At 40.1% G+C, this 14,907-nt stretch overlaps 1 protein-coding gene across 1 annotated transcript in view; it reads right to left on the reverse strand.

Moving 5' to 3' along the window:
* stt3b (STT3 oligosaccharyltransferase complex catalytic subunit B) overlaps window positions 1–14,907 on the reverse strand; it is a 32,757-nt gene that overhangs the window by 6,025 nt on the left and 11,825 nt on the right. Inside the window, exons 4-12 of the mRNA XM_088404411.1 lie at window positions 14,701–14,766; window positions 12,651–12,750; window positions 11,790–11,888; window positions 10,680–10,826; window positions 7,061–7,109; window positions 6,128–6,282; window positions 3,805–4,016; window positions 1,853–2,040; window positions 908–1,079 (exon numbers count right to left, since the gene is read on the reverse strand). Coding sequence (XP_088260537.1) covers window positions 908–1,079; window positions 1,853–2,040; window positions 3,805–4,016; window positions 6,128–6,282; window positions 7,061–7,109; window positions 10,680–10,826; window positions 11,790–11,888; window positions 12,651–12,750; window positions 14,701–14,766 — 1,188 coding nt within the window. The remainder of the gene's footprint in view (window positions 1–907; window positions 1,080–1,852; window positions 2,041–3,804; window positions 4,017–6,127; window positions 6,283–7,060; window positions 7,110–10,679; window positions 10,827–11,789; window positions 11,889–12,650; window positions 12,751–14,700; window positions 14,767–14,907) is intronic.

Consider the following 14,907-nt stretch of genomic DNA (forward strand, 5'->3'; position numbering starts at 1 on the left):
TGGTAAAATATATGTGGTTGAATCACTGTCATGTATGACTCAGCAGAAGGCATACACTTACTCCATCAAATTTATTCCATGTCTTGTTCATATTTATTTCATATGCACCAATCAGAGCAGCTCTCCCGATTTCAATGGATGCCAGCTCTACTATATTTCTGGCAAAGACTACTAATACATATGTAATACATACTTTTTTTTTTTTCTTGCCAGTGGTTTAATCTTGCACAGACAGCTTAGTTTTACCATTGAATTTAGGGAAAAAAAAAAAAAAAACCTCCGATTGCTGACCAGACAAACACTTGCCACATACTTAAGGCTTTAATCTAAGAAATTGGCTGCATTTTTAGATGAAAGTTTTTATGACGCTTGTAAAGTTTCTCCTTTCTGTGTCGTGAGAAAAAGTCTCTATCACTTTCCGCTGTCACGCTCAGAGTTTTAGGAACGCTCGCATAAAACGCAACAAAAAGCGCAGGTCGCAAGCAGGGCTAGCCAGCCGCTTGTCAATTACACCCTCTTAATGCGTCGTGGTTATTTTTTTTCCCCAAGAACAGATGAGGGGCCAACAGGCAGGAAGGGCAGTCAAAGAACAGATGGAATTTTAAATTAAAACATTTTTTAAACGCAGCAGAGGGAGAAATCACCACTGGCGCGCTCCTACTGTATGTGACCAATTAACTGTAGTGTCCTCAAATCGAATGCTTAAGAAAACAACATTATCGGGCTTATAATGAGAGAGCAGTTAGAATTGGAAATTCCATTAAAAAAAAAAAAAAAAATCACTAAAGAGCTTGATGATCATCCAGTGGCTTGTGGAGGAGATCATTTGTTTCCACGTGCGTGTGCATTAAAAATAGCAACATAGTAATTGAGTACACGGAATACGGCTTAATTAAAAAGAGCTCACCAGCGCTATATGACTGTTGTTCCACGTGTTATTGTCAACAAGCGTGGTCCTGTTGGCCATCCCCGCAATCTGATAGCCGTAGTCCCACCATGACATGACGCGTGCGTGCTCATCAGTATTCTGCCTCAGCCAGTAGTAGGCCTCTCGGAAGTCATCCAGGATGTTACGTGACCTGACAAGAGAAGGATTTCAAAATAAATAAATAAAAATGTGTATTAAAAAAAAATATTATATATATATATATATATATATATATATATATATATATATATATAAAAATAAAAATTTGTATTAAAAAAAAAAAAAAAAATATATATATATATATATATATATATATATATATATATATATATATATATATATATATATATTACACACACACACGCATCTGAGTAAATATGCTCACTCTTGCAGATGGTCACCTAATATCACAGTTCTCAATCATGCATAATCACCCAGCCCTGCTAATACCGCCCTTAGGAAAGTGTCTTTGTGCAGCTTTTAATTGGCTGTGGTTGGGGACCACTGCCTCCATGTGCCCTCAGGGGTACACATACCCCCATTTGAGAACAACTGTCCTAAATAGGGCTTCCGATATCGCATACGTCGGTTATATGCTGTGTAATTTTGAACGTCTGCAATGCTAAAAACAAACAAACGGGCGATAACTGCAGCGTATGCTTCACACAAACACATTTACGTGACCTAAAAAGTGTAAAATAAGTTGCCAAATCAGCGCCGGCGCCGTCACGCCCACATGTATATTTGAACAATGTCGTATGAAATATGCATGTTCTCTCGATTTTGTTGCTCTTTGTGGAGCCATCAGCTTTTCCCTGGACTGAGCTACCGCTGGTTTAGCTGCTCCCCTCAAGGTAATTTTTCAGCCGTCATCAAACGACAGCGGGACGCGCGCGCGAACGTGTGGGAGTGTGTAACTCGTACCCGTCGTGGTTGTAGGAGGCCAGCACCACACTGGGGCTGGAGTAGGCGTTGCTGGTCACCCAGGTGCAGTGGACGGCAAACATCATCAGGAGCATTAACATGAGCATGGTGACGATAGACTTGATGTTTGGACCCAAACCTTCTTCGGCTTTCTCCTGCTCGGACACGTGTTTTCTCACCTTGCCGGCCTGAAGCGGGAACGCAGATTTATGACGTTGCGGACGTTGCATACATTGATTAAATTACCGGACGAACTGCGTATGCAAACCATCTTGGAGAGTCTGATGAGGTTTATTAATATATCCCTCTTAGAATAAGGGGAATAGGACGTTCAATACAAAGGAAATGTAAAAAGGGCTCTCCCTCTTCCTCTTTTTTTTAATTTTTTTTTTTATAAGGACATGTTGGTGGGTATTTATTTATACATCCTCATTTTTAGGTCACTCATAACAGCCTTTTTAGAAAACTTGTCGAAGGGAGTAGAGGGGATAAAGCTGTTGAATGATGAAATGATGTTGCCTTACATAAGTCACTTTGATTTCCCGCACCTTGAAAATATATAAGTGTGGGAATAAATATCATACCGAGGCGTCCAAATGTGAAACAAGGATTACCGCGGTTAGTATTTTCAGGCTTTTGATTGTCTGAAATGCATCTGAACTGCATGTGGATGTGCGTTCCGCAGAGCAGTGATTTAATTAAAATGCCGTTGGTCCAGATGGTGAAGAGAAATTATTAATTAAAAAAAAAAAAAATTGTACATGAGGGGTTAGATTTACACTGAATATTTTGTGCGACAATTTTAAACAGAGAATCAAAAACGCCAAAGCGTTCATTCAAGAGCGCTCAGAACTGAGTGAAAGAATCAAATAGCAGTAGTTGAATCATGGATGAATCACGGGTTAGCTGAAGCAGCTTGAAATATTGGTAGAATGCGTAGATGAAAACTGAACGTCTGCCAGCCTTCCCTTTTCAGTACAAAAGGACAAAAAAAAAATGATGTCGAGCCAAGCGAGAACAACAATAGCGCTATCACGGTGACTTTATGACTCGAGGGCTGGATTTCCACTGCATGGTTTAGGTGACAATTTAGATTTTTTTGGGCACTCAAATAACACATTCCGAATGGGCTTTAAAACGCTTGTGCAGTATTTTGACAATTTTTGGGGGGTCGTTTTCTCCCGCATCATTCTTGTAGGATTTTAGCCATGGGATGGCACACTGCTGGTAGTATGTGAACTAAATGGTTGTGCCATGTTGAACTTTGACATGTTGTCACCATCTGGGGGAAATTTCAGCTCCCTAGTGTATTCTTTCTATACTTTCTCTTTGATGTGAAATGCCTTTGAAATCAAGAGTGGGCGATATATCTTCCAATATTTCTTCATTATAAAACATAAAAACGCCATTATGCAGTACTTCTTGGTTAAAAAAAAAACAACAAAAAATGAGCAGACTGACAACGTGTGAGTCCATCCTTACTCACACGCAGGGCCATTAAGATGACATTTATTTTGTGTTAAGAATTCTTCAAGCGCTTTAGTTTTTAATGACCAGTTATTGTAACTTTGAAAATGTGTGCTTTTAATCTGGAAGCCCGCACTATATTTTAAACGCAGCACAAAATAATTAACAGTTGCTGAAAGTTGATTTTTATTGAATTTTCTTTTGTTAATGATAGAAAAGGTTACGGGTTTACTGAAAAAGGTTTTCTCTTTCCTTGGCAAAATATATTTGAGAAGCACTGACTTACTGGTACATATGTACACATGGGAAAAGCAAGTATGACTTTGCAAATGGGCACTGGGACCCGCAATGGAAATCCAGCCCACAACACGTTTTGCATCCAAACAAGACAGCTTCCTGTCTTGTGTCAAAAGCAGGTAAAAAAACAAAAATACAATAAAAAAATCCCAATCGTACAGCACAACTTGACAATGAATCCACCCTACCTTATCATAAAGATTCCCAGAATTCCTCTTGTCGTCCTCATCACTGCTGTCTTCAGCGGGGGGCTTCTCCCGCTTGGTGTCGTCTCCCATGTAGTGTTCAAAGACGCTGGAGAAAGCCACGGCTGACAGCATGCACACCACCGGAGTAAGTGTCAGCATGAGACGCACCATCACGCCGGCGAAGTACACCGCACTGATGGCATACAGGGCCACTGCGAGGAAGGAGGAGGAAAAAAAACAAAACAATGACTCATTGAATAAAATCAAGACCCGAAAGATACAGCGGATGTCAAAAAAGAACGAAAAATGGTGACGAGAGTGAAAGGAATCCCACGAATAAGGACCAAATCGTAGCCTCGGGCTCAGCTAATCAGTCTTTTCTAGTTCTCAGCGTTACGCGCTGTGAATGGAAAGTGTGCAGGCAGCTTTCTGTCCTTGAAAAGTGCCAAACTGGCTCAACAAGTGAGCGCCTAATCAATAGCAATAATTGGCTGAGTAAGTCGTAGGAGAAACAGACCGCTGAAGGACGTTTCTATTGCTTAAAGGTTCTCTAACCTTGATTTAGACGGGGCTGCCCTTTACTTTTACAGTTAAAAGCTTCTGATATTTTTGGAAGTTTTGTTCCGCGCTGTCCTTCGGCATGGATTTGGATTGGGAGGAAAACCAACTGGTAAAAAGAGCCACGTTTTTTTTTATGATCCAGTAAAAAGACTCCTGAGTGCTGACTAGCCCTCCTGCGAATCCTTAACGCTCCCTTTTCACAAATATGTCTTGGGAAGTTGAAATATATGCTCCCTTGGTTTCTTTTAATCAGTTATAAGGAGTGATCGCCACAAATCAAACAACAGAATGGACAGCTTGTAGCAGTTGTGTCGTTTGTTGCGTTGTCAAGTCTTCAGCTTTGGTTTGCTTCCTCAAATTTTTTCTTATTTTCTTTCTTGATTTTTCAATTTAGCCTTTTTTTAGCCTTAGAGGCTTTGTCAGAGAATATCTACTCTGTACGTCTTTAAAAATATAGTATTTTTTTCAGTTTCAGATGTATTTTTTTTCTAAATCAATGAAATATTTAAAAAAAACACTAAGTTGAGACAAAACACCATGTACAGATAAGTACAGTACGCACTGTTAAAAATTTAGCAAGATATTCAACCAATGTGAACGGAATACAATGCATTGAAAGTATTGTTAAATTGTGTGGGATTTCTGCATAGAAAAATAGCAGATGGGTTGAAATGGCCGTGAGGGATTTTTGACAAAAGATCCAGTTTTAGTCGAGTGCCCCTTAAGGTCATTCAAACGACAATTGTTAGATTATGCCTCTTTGGCACATTTGATTAGATAGATGACTAATGCTAGTCCGTCATGTCGCTGTGACCTTTCCTTACTCCGCATCGGCCTATCTATCTGACCCCGGCACACATAATGTAATTGGAAAGGCTGAACAGTCACTCCAACGAAGCAGAAGCACTTTTATTTCAGTGTTTAACTAAGAACCCTTTTTTTCTGAACATGTATCAGTGCCGCTTAAAACTTTCCACACACCCTGCGTGAAGGAATCAGGCAAAGGTTCCCGGGAAACCTTCACAGTATGGTCAAGAAAAAACAAAATGTGTAGACTGTCACTGAACTACAAATCTAATAGTTAGAATTGATTATTTTCTTATCTGAATGGAGGCAACTCAGCACTCCACTTAATATTACACTGTCAGCATCCGCTTTCTGCAGAAGTTAAATCTGGCTTCACAAGTACTTTTGTTCTCCGTTCAATTCAGCCCTCCTTTCCTAATTCGAGTCGATTCTGCTTAAATCGTTATATGGGCATGGGCAGTGTTTTCTGGGAACGAGAATGCCTGCTTGCACGGACAAAGGTCCACGGAATTAAACATAGTGTCCCTCATGGTTGGTCCCCTTCTGCTCATGATTCCGCTTTTCTAACAAGCCACATAAAAAAATGCAATGATTACAGTAACATATGATGATAAATCTCAAAAAACAAACCATTCTTGGCCTTACATTCCACTCCCTCAAAATGGCCCAATCACACTATGGATGTTTGCCAAAAACTTAAAACTGAAACACACTGTGGCCAAATGTTTTCCACCTCCTCCAGAGACTTTTGCTGATTAAATGAGGCTCATTCATTAAATGACTATCTATTGAGCGGGTAAAACATGCCAAAAGTAAATATAGACGGCAACTTTGCAACATTATCGGCGTGGGAGAACACACCAGCCCACTGACATTTGCAAAGAGATGATGCATACGGCGAATTCAGGTACATTAATGACCTTGGATGCCGCCCATGACCAACAAATGGACTTACCAAACACTCGTTCGTCGTTTATGTTCTTGATGCAAAACCAGAGTCCCGCCGGGAACGTGCACACTAGGATGTGAAGGTCGAAGAAGAAGGAGACCCATGTCGTCGGCTGGTGTTCCGACACAGACGCTATGATGGGAATGTGGATCTTGGCATAGCTAAGAGGAAAAGTACAAAGGACAGATATAAGAAATCTGCCAAATGATACAATAAATTCTCCAGAATAATAAGGCGGAAAGATCCATTAGATCCATAGTATCACTGCAATGAAACAATGCAACAGATGAGTTATGCCATTTCTTTTCTTCCTCTGGGTTCATTCAATCTGACCTTTTAACATGAAACTTGAAATATTTACTTCTGAAGCTTTTAGTATTTACAATGGGGGAGAAAAAAAAACAGCCATAAAAATCAGTTGTGTCAGCCTTTCTAGGAAGCAGCACCAATTAGCAAATATAGGGACAACTGTCACACACGCCTGTCGTTTGGAGATCACGCATGCCGCTTTGGTGCAGGAATTATTTCAGCAATAGATACGGATCTGACTCGCACCCACACGTTTCCAGTCGCCAAATATGCTTCTGATATATGACATGTCGCAGATCGTGTCAACGTCGGCGAGTGTCATCCGCAGATCGTGTCAACCTCAGAGTGTGATTTACACATCGTGTTAACTTTGGCGAATGTCATTCACAGATTGTGTCAATGAAAGTCATTTGCATCAATTCGCATTTTACCTTTTACCAAAAAAAAATCGCCTAGGACAAGGACAAAGCAAAAAAAAAAAAAAAAGAGGGGGGGAGTGACAGTGGGAGGCAGGAAAATTTTATCCTGTAGGCCACAAAAATCCCCCAGGTCTTGAATTTGAGACCCCTAAATAAGGCTTTCTGCTATGACATAGAATATTAGGATTATGATCAACTCCCCAAAACTTACCCAGTGTCCCAGAGTGAATAGAAACGCCCACTCCATGGTGCAATGTATCCTGAAGATAGAGACAGAAAAAAGACCCATGTTAATTAGCAATTTTAAAACAAAAACTACATAACGCTATCTTAGAATAAATAAAAACATTGACTGAAAACACTACTCTCACTATCCAACCAACCAAAACGTTGAATTCAAATGCACAGCTCGTATCAGTGTTTACATAAGTGATCATTGCCCTCAGGTCATCAAAACCAGAAACTATGCATGCTTAGCAATAATTAGTGGTTAATAAGTATTAAGACTGCTAATTCTTTTTAATCAAGGGGCACATTTCCCTATGTGCAAAAAAAAAAAAAAAAAATGAGAACAGATGTGCAGTTTTAGCTGGACGGAATCTCCCGTTGACTTTTTGAGTCAAACACGGCCAAATGTGGTGCATCTTTACCATTACCATTGCATTGTGCAAGTGGACATAACGTTGTGTCTGATGATGTTAGTACATCTCCTGTGGAACAAGGCGAGAGGCAAGGTACATGCTGGGCAGATCACCAGTCAGCCGCAGGGATGACACCAGAGATTACGATAGCCTTTTATTTGGCCTGCCAATTTGGCTGGCGGCTTCCTGTCCCTCCGGCCAAATATGACTTCGACTGGCTGTAGTTTGGCAATCCTAATCTTATGCTGTGCGGCCAACTTCAATTCCAAAAGTCCATCCGCTCTCCTGCGGCCAACTTCAATTGCAAAAGTTCAGCCGCTCTCAGGGAGCCGAAAACAAAATCGCTGCCGTTTTTAGGGAACGCATACAAATCCGTCATGACAAACAGGAGGCCTGACAACAAGATTCATAATGTACGTCAACGGTACTGAATAATAGAATGTATTGTATAGCACAGAGGGGGGGCCAGTCTGGTCCTCGAGAGCTCCCATCCAGCCATGTTTTTGATGTTTTCTTTCAACCAACACATGTGATTCAAATAATCACTATGCTTCATGAATTTTGAATCGTGCGTGTTGGTTGGAGGGAAACATCAAAAACAGGCTGGACTGGGGCTCTCAAGGATAGGACTTGGCCCCTCCGGGTATACTAGATGGGAAATTTACTGTAATTGCTTGTATGAAAACTGTTGACCTGGCCAAACGTCAACAAACATAAAAGATGCATGTCAATAAGCAAGTCATTTTTCTGAGCAACCTAAATGTGGTCATGCATGGATCCACGCACTAATTGACAGGTGTTTTGCAGCACCGTAACTTTAAACTTCATTTTCAACCCCATATTAGAGGGGTTGACTTAAAACCACATACCCTAAAACCTGTTATGAATTTTCTGTCATTTTTACTCATTTTCTGTTGGTATAATTCCTGTGTTGTCCTCCGCGCCCCCAAAAAAAAGAATCAGAAAAAAAGATCCAGAAAGCACAAGGCTCATCTGTGATCAAAGTCCTGCTTGTCTGCTGTAGGATATTCTGACAACTTAATTACTTGAATTGTCTTGTTTATAAACGTAATAGGAATCATTTAGGCTGCAAATTATGCACAAGGAATTTCATATGTGCATACATATTTTAAGCTTTGATCTGGAATACATTACAGCTCTGAATTGTAGCTTGGGGGGGGCTCGTCGTCTATGTGCACTACCAACGCCCATACAAGACAACACAAACCAGCTCAGCTGCACATTTTTAAAAGACCGTTTTTCCCCATTTTCCAACTGTGACTCATTTCCATGAATCACTCTTTTGTGTTCCCGTTCAAACAGATTCAAATGTTTCATTAAAATAATATCGCAAACAACTCAACACAACTCTAAACTTGATTTATACATCAGAGAGAATAGTTTAGCGTTAAGAAAGTAGAAAAAAATGATTAAAAAAAAAAAACGCTTTAACGATGATGATCTACTGTAGGATCCAAATTGTGTTTTATGGACATTGTTGGAGTGGGTGTGAATTTCTTTTATTCATCACCATTGGGGCTTGTAATTTGGGGTGATGCTGAACATCATTCTACTAAAAGCGGCTCCCGAAACGGTAAATCAAATCTAATTCATACAAATAGAATGAAATGTAATTTAACAGAAACAAATGCACTCCATCAGCAGCACAAATGACAGCATTAAAACACTCATTAAAAACTAAATCAAATCAATAAATAGCCAAGGAAGCCTGAAAGGCTGGAGGCTCAGCTAACCATACGCCGCAACAGAGCTGCATATCATAAAAGAAAATATGAAACCGGGAGAGTGAATACTGCTGGGTTGTATGCATCATGGCGAGATGACAGTCTTGTCTAGTTAAACGTCAGTAATTGAACAGTAATCCTGTTTTGTGGTCCCGCTGTAAAGATATTTTTTCTGTTCAGAAGTTTTATGATTTATAAAAACATGTTAAACTGCCCTCGCTTGATTAAAAAATGGGACAAGCCTTTTAAATTGACAGTGCAGATTTTTTTTAAATATTCAATTGCTGGTTTGGTCCTTTATGTCAGAAAATTGGCAAAATTATTCATGATTGTTTTCCTGAGTATAAACAGATGTTGTTACTTGCCTCTGAAATCTTATAAATTAATTGGCCCACCTCTGGCTGCAAATAAAGGAAATTAAGAATGTACTATAGCTGGCAATGAGGTTTTTTTTTACTGTAAATGTGATATGATTTCGATAATGATCTCAAATCATAGAAATGTGGAAGCTATGTCAAACAGCAAAAAATGGTAAAAGATACATGTACTGTCAGGAGTACTTTATTATTAATCCGATTTTCTGGATAGTGGAATCCTGTGCAAATCTATGTGGCATCATTGTCTCCTTGCACGATCAATTGTGCTAAACAAACAATTCATGACGCATATTAAGCGCTATCAGCAAGACTTCAGCATATATCTGAGGACAGCCGCTCCATTCTTTTGTCAAGCCATCACAAAAAGTTCCCGCTGGTGCAAAGGGGAAAAATATGATGACACCCATAAAGCCAGGACAGGAAATTACTGTGACATACAGGTAGCGAAAAGTATTGGCTCAGTATAACATGTCAACAATAATCAGAGGACAACATAGCAAGGAAAATATGCTGTTTGCTATTTACATCGAGTGAAAACTTCAAAGCGTAGCCCATTTTAAGATGAAAAATATGCTCTACGCAAGTACATTTGGGTTTGCGCTATGTTATCCGGCTTAGCTACATTGCAGCATCACACACATTTGCCACCATTAAAAGCTTTCAAATGAGGCGTAAATCACAAAAATCCTCCGGGCAAAATAAATATTGGAGGCCAATCTATTTGATGCCAGTATCGCCAAATCATTGACCCGTTTGAGAATAGCCTTATTATTCTAACTTGCCATGGTATGTATGCAATTGTAACTGCATTTGCATGTTAACATTGGAGGACACTGAATGCGGTAAAACAAAAATAAACCGACTAGAAAAAATTAAAGACGTTTGAGGACTAATATGAAACCCCCCACATATTTAACAGTGTTTAAAGTACAAATAAATGGCCAATTTGAGTTCTTGCTCATCCTGTTCACAATGTCAAAAAAATCCAAATCAAAATATGAATAACAGCCCCGCAAGTACAAGCATGAGCACAGTTATATTTAGATACAAATCATGTGGTGCTTTACCTGTGTATGTGAGATAAATGACTGTGAGGAAGACCACGCCAGCAGCGAGCGAAACGCCGAGGAAGAAGAGCGTCTGGAATTCTTGTCTGGTCAATCTGTCTCTCAAGTACTGCAGGAAGGCATACGCTTGGAGTAGCGCAAACACACCTGGAAAAGAAAAGAAAAAGCAGCTTTCAAAAGTGTTAGACAAAATAGTCAGTGTTTTGTTTTTTGTCGGTGATGGTTCCCGAATAAATCTCCCTTTACTTATCAACGCTGCAGAGCTCTTCAATCTGCCTCCTTTGACAAACTACGTGGGCTTTTTCTTGGGAATGCCTTCTATCATGCGCTGCAGATCCCATCCTTTCCACAGTCAAGCCCCTGAATATTTCTTGGAGAGCGGCCACGGTGCTAAAATTCTATCCCACCTTCTTGCATGCCTCAGGGGGCATCAACCCAACAAATCCACGGCTCAGTCGCTCTCCTACCGTCTCCCGATGGTGCTTTCTAAACGCTGGCACCAGATGTTCCGAGCAGCTGCTACACAGGCGACATAAAATATACTTGCTCTCAAGGAGAAGCCGAAAACAGTGGCGGATATTTCCGGCGCTGTATTGTTTAACGCCTTTTAGGATGCCGTTTGTGTGCATTCAAAAAAAGAGAGAGAAAAGCAATTCGCAGGAGTCTACTGCTGCTGCGTTGGTTGGAAACAGTGTACATAAGATGACATCATTATTTTATGTTCGCGCCGCCCGATCGTTTAAATGCAACCCGGTTTGCATTTGTAAATCATGCTTCAGTTTGGACTGTACTAAAAAATATGCTCAAACCAATTCAAACTAAGAGCAATTTTCCTCAGCTTTAAAAACAACAATAGCTATCAAAAATACCAAAATTATCATAATAATGATAATAAAAAGCGAATAAAAATAGTCGTTTTATTTTTAATGTTAGGGGCATATTTAAAAGAAAATTCAGTTTCATAATGTGATCACAATTAAGTGCACTGTATTTTTTTAACCCTCATGATTACATTCCTGTTATGTGTTTCCAATTTCAAACACATGAACAAAGTAACACATCGAACGCAGTGCGCTTCTTTCGGAAAATTCAAAGTCACATGCGACTTACCGGCGGCAGCCATATGCTCACTGGTCCTGATTGGCTGAAAGCCAACAAACGGAATCTGCATTGACAGTACGAGACCGACGATGTAGAACGTGCTGTAAGCTGTAGGAAGACAAGGACAGGAAATGCACATGAGCTATCAAACCACAAGCTCAAAGTCCCAAGGGGGGCATCAATGTCAGATTTTTCTACAAACTTAAGACTCATGTCTCATCAAACTCCCCTCTATGTTCATGATCCATTTATAGCAGTAGCAAAACCATCTCACTGTGATAATTGCAAAACTTTCAAAGTGTCTGCTTTATGAATTACAGTGAATAAATGTATCAAACGTAAGGATGAGCAGGAAAATGTCTCGATATAATTATTCGGTCTTATATTCCAGCAATAGTTTAGCTATAAGGCGTCAGAGTGGCAGACTGGTTAGCAGAGGTTGCCGATTTGATTCCAGCACCGGCCTTCCTGTGTGGAGTTTGCATGATCTCCCCGTGGCGTGCGGGTTTTCTCCGGGTACCCCGGTCTCATCCCACACCCGTATCTTGCACACTCCAAATTGCCCTAAGCCCTGAATTGTTCACTTTCCAAAGAAACGTAAATGTTTCAAGCTTACAAATTACATGTTCTCTACAGTAAAACACTAAACTCCAAAAGGCACAAGGGAGCAGGTGGTTGCATTCATTTGAGAAAACATGGCCAATTTCTTCTGATTAAGGGATGAGCACGGGAATGAATGGGAATTTGGAGCATCTGTTGGAAGGTTCTATAGGAGGATATACTTTGCATAAATTTACATTCGGTTCTCATTCTAATTGTAAACAAGTCATTCCCCGCAACATCTTATTACGATAAACGTGTGCGCCATACCGATGTAAACTCTTCGGCTGTAACGTTGCATCAGCAGCAGCACAAACACATGGAGGGGGATCAGGTTGATAATAAACACATAGCCTCCCCATGCCGACACCTGAAAGGAACAAGTACACATGTCGGATTTCAGTTCAGCTTACAATTTAAGTTTCCATATAATGTAATCAAAGAAACGGTTTATGGTGTGTGTGTGTGTGTATGTATATATATATATATATATATATATATATATATATATATATATATATATATTTGTAAAAACATAGATCTAAAAGGCAACATTGTGGCCAATAGCCAAAGGGCAAGCGCTCAGAGCATGAATCAGACAGCGGCTGGAGCAAAGTCTTTTCGCTGTTTGTGCTCTCTGAATTTCACGCTCTTTTCATCTGCTGACCGCAGGCCCATGTTGAAGAGGATACAGCAAGCATGGCATGCTGTAGAATAGGTGGTTTGCTGTGTGCAATGTTGTGGTTTTGCAGTCCATGCATTCTAAATGTTGGCGGTCGATGCATGTTTTACCCCTCACACTAAATTTGGTTTCCTTTGGAAAATAAAAAAATGCATCTTGACCCTGGGCTAATGAGTTAACTAGGGGGGGATGTAATATAAACACATTGAGGGCTTTTGCTTCGGCAAAATGGTGGGGGGGGGGCAATTTTCTATTGGTCTTTATCATTTCTAGAGCTGTTTAAGCGAATTACACTCAAACGGCGGCTGGTGGGAACAGTTAAAATTCTCAATGGGCCAGAATGAGCCACGTCGCTCCCAGATGATGTTGGGTTTGCGACTGTTTAGACAGAGGCATAATGAAAACACATAACATGAAGAATGAGCCTGACAGGAGTAGTGATTCATGCAAAATGCTTCTCTCCTCCACCCTCGCACACGACCGAGTGATGGAAAAAGTAAGATGTTGCACAGCAACTATTGCTGTAGCTCCATCAGAAAAGTCTGCTGCTTTGATCTTTTTCCTCATCTTGCCCTTCTTGGCATCTTTTCTCTGATGAGACTGATACCAAGACCAAGGCTCTCTTTCCATCTATTATGCATCTCACTTTTCACCGTATGGTAAAATCATGGCCAAGTGTCAGCATAGGTTGGCAGGATTGTGTCAAAAAAAAAAAAAGGCATCCTGATGAGTGTAGGCTGTGATTTTGTCTCAGGACCAAAAGCTTTCTTTTGTTGCTGGGGCAACTGCATCAACAACAGTGGGAGGGCTGCAGATAAAGTAAACAGCCTCATTACCAATTCAGAGAGAGCATGATAGAGACACACCAATAATAAAAATGAAAAACACAGGAGGCTTGAATCTATATTGTTTAATGAGTAAGCCAGCTATGTCCAAAGAGAAATACGACATTTGCGCATTCCTTTTTCATACCTTGTACGTGTCTTTCTACGCCCTCGAATCCTCCATTGTCTCTACAGTTTGAATTGATTCTTCAATATTCATCTTTCAGTCAGTCTACGAATCAAAATGGCCCCTCTTAAATACGGTGATTCAGTGTGATTGATGAAGCTGGACATTTGTAATTGATTTCATGGGATCTTACTGAAAGCCTGGAGATAAATTCAGCCAGATTTTTTTACCCGGAAGTGGCAAAGAGGTGTATATGCCCTCTTTCTAAAATAATATGGCACAAAGGGAAAGGAGGCTGGGATAATTCTTTTATCAGATGTTAAGTTACATATCATAACTTTACATTTGCACTAAAGAAGATGTGAATTAAATGTGAATAGTATAACAGTGCAATTAAAGGGGCCTGAATATTTTATGCCTCACAGGTTCACTTTATGTAGTCTAATACTGCAGTGCTTTGATAACCCGATTAATTGATGAAATAACCAATATGATCATCAACTCTAAAAAGATCAGTTCACGACAGCGATATTGGACTCTTCAATCGCACGGCAGAGATTGTCTGTGGCCGTGTTTGGATGGACAAATAACAGCAGTAGTCACGAGATGAAACAAATACCAACTGTAGCCATGGGGTGGAACTTATCAAAATGTCAGCAGTGTAGAATGTTTGTGTGGAACACTTACCATATAAAAATAGCAGAGACAACAACCAATAGTCCAAAACACAGAGCCTGTCTTCACAGATTTCACCTAGGAAATACATTGGATAGATTAGAAGAAATCGCCACATAAAAGGCTACATTGACTGGATTTCAAAAATCATCTGTCAATGGATTCATATTTGCCCTCATTGGCGTTCGGGTGAGCTGGAGACTATCCGAACCAATGGGC

This window comes from Hippichthys cyanospilos, chromosome 21, assembly GCF_059441005.1.
Source record: "Hippichthys cyanospilos isolate Australia breed blue-spotted pipefish chromosome 21, RoL_Hcya_1.0, whole genome shotgun sequence".
Lineage (NCBI taxonomy): Eukaryota > Metazoa > Chordata > Actinopteri > Syngnathiformes > Syngnathidae > Hippichthys > Hippichthys cyanospilos.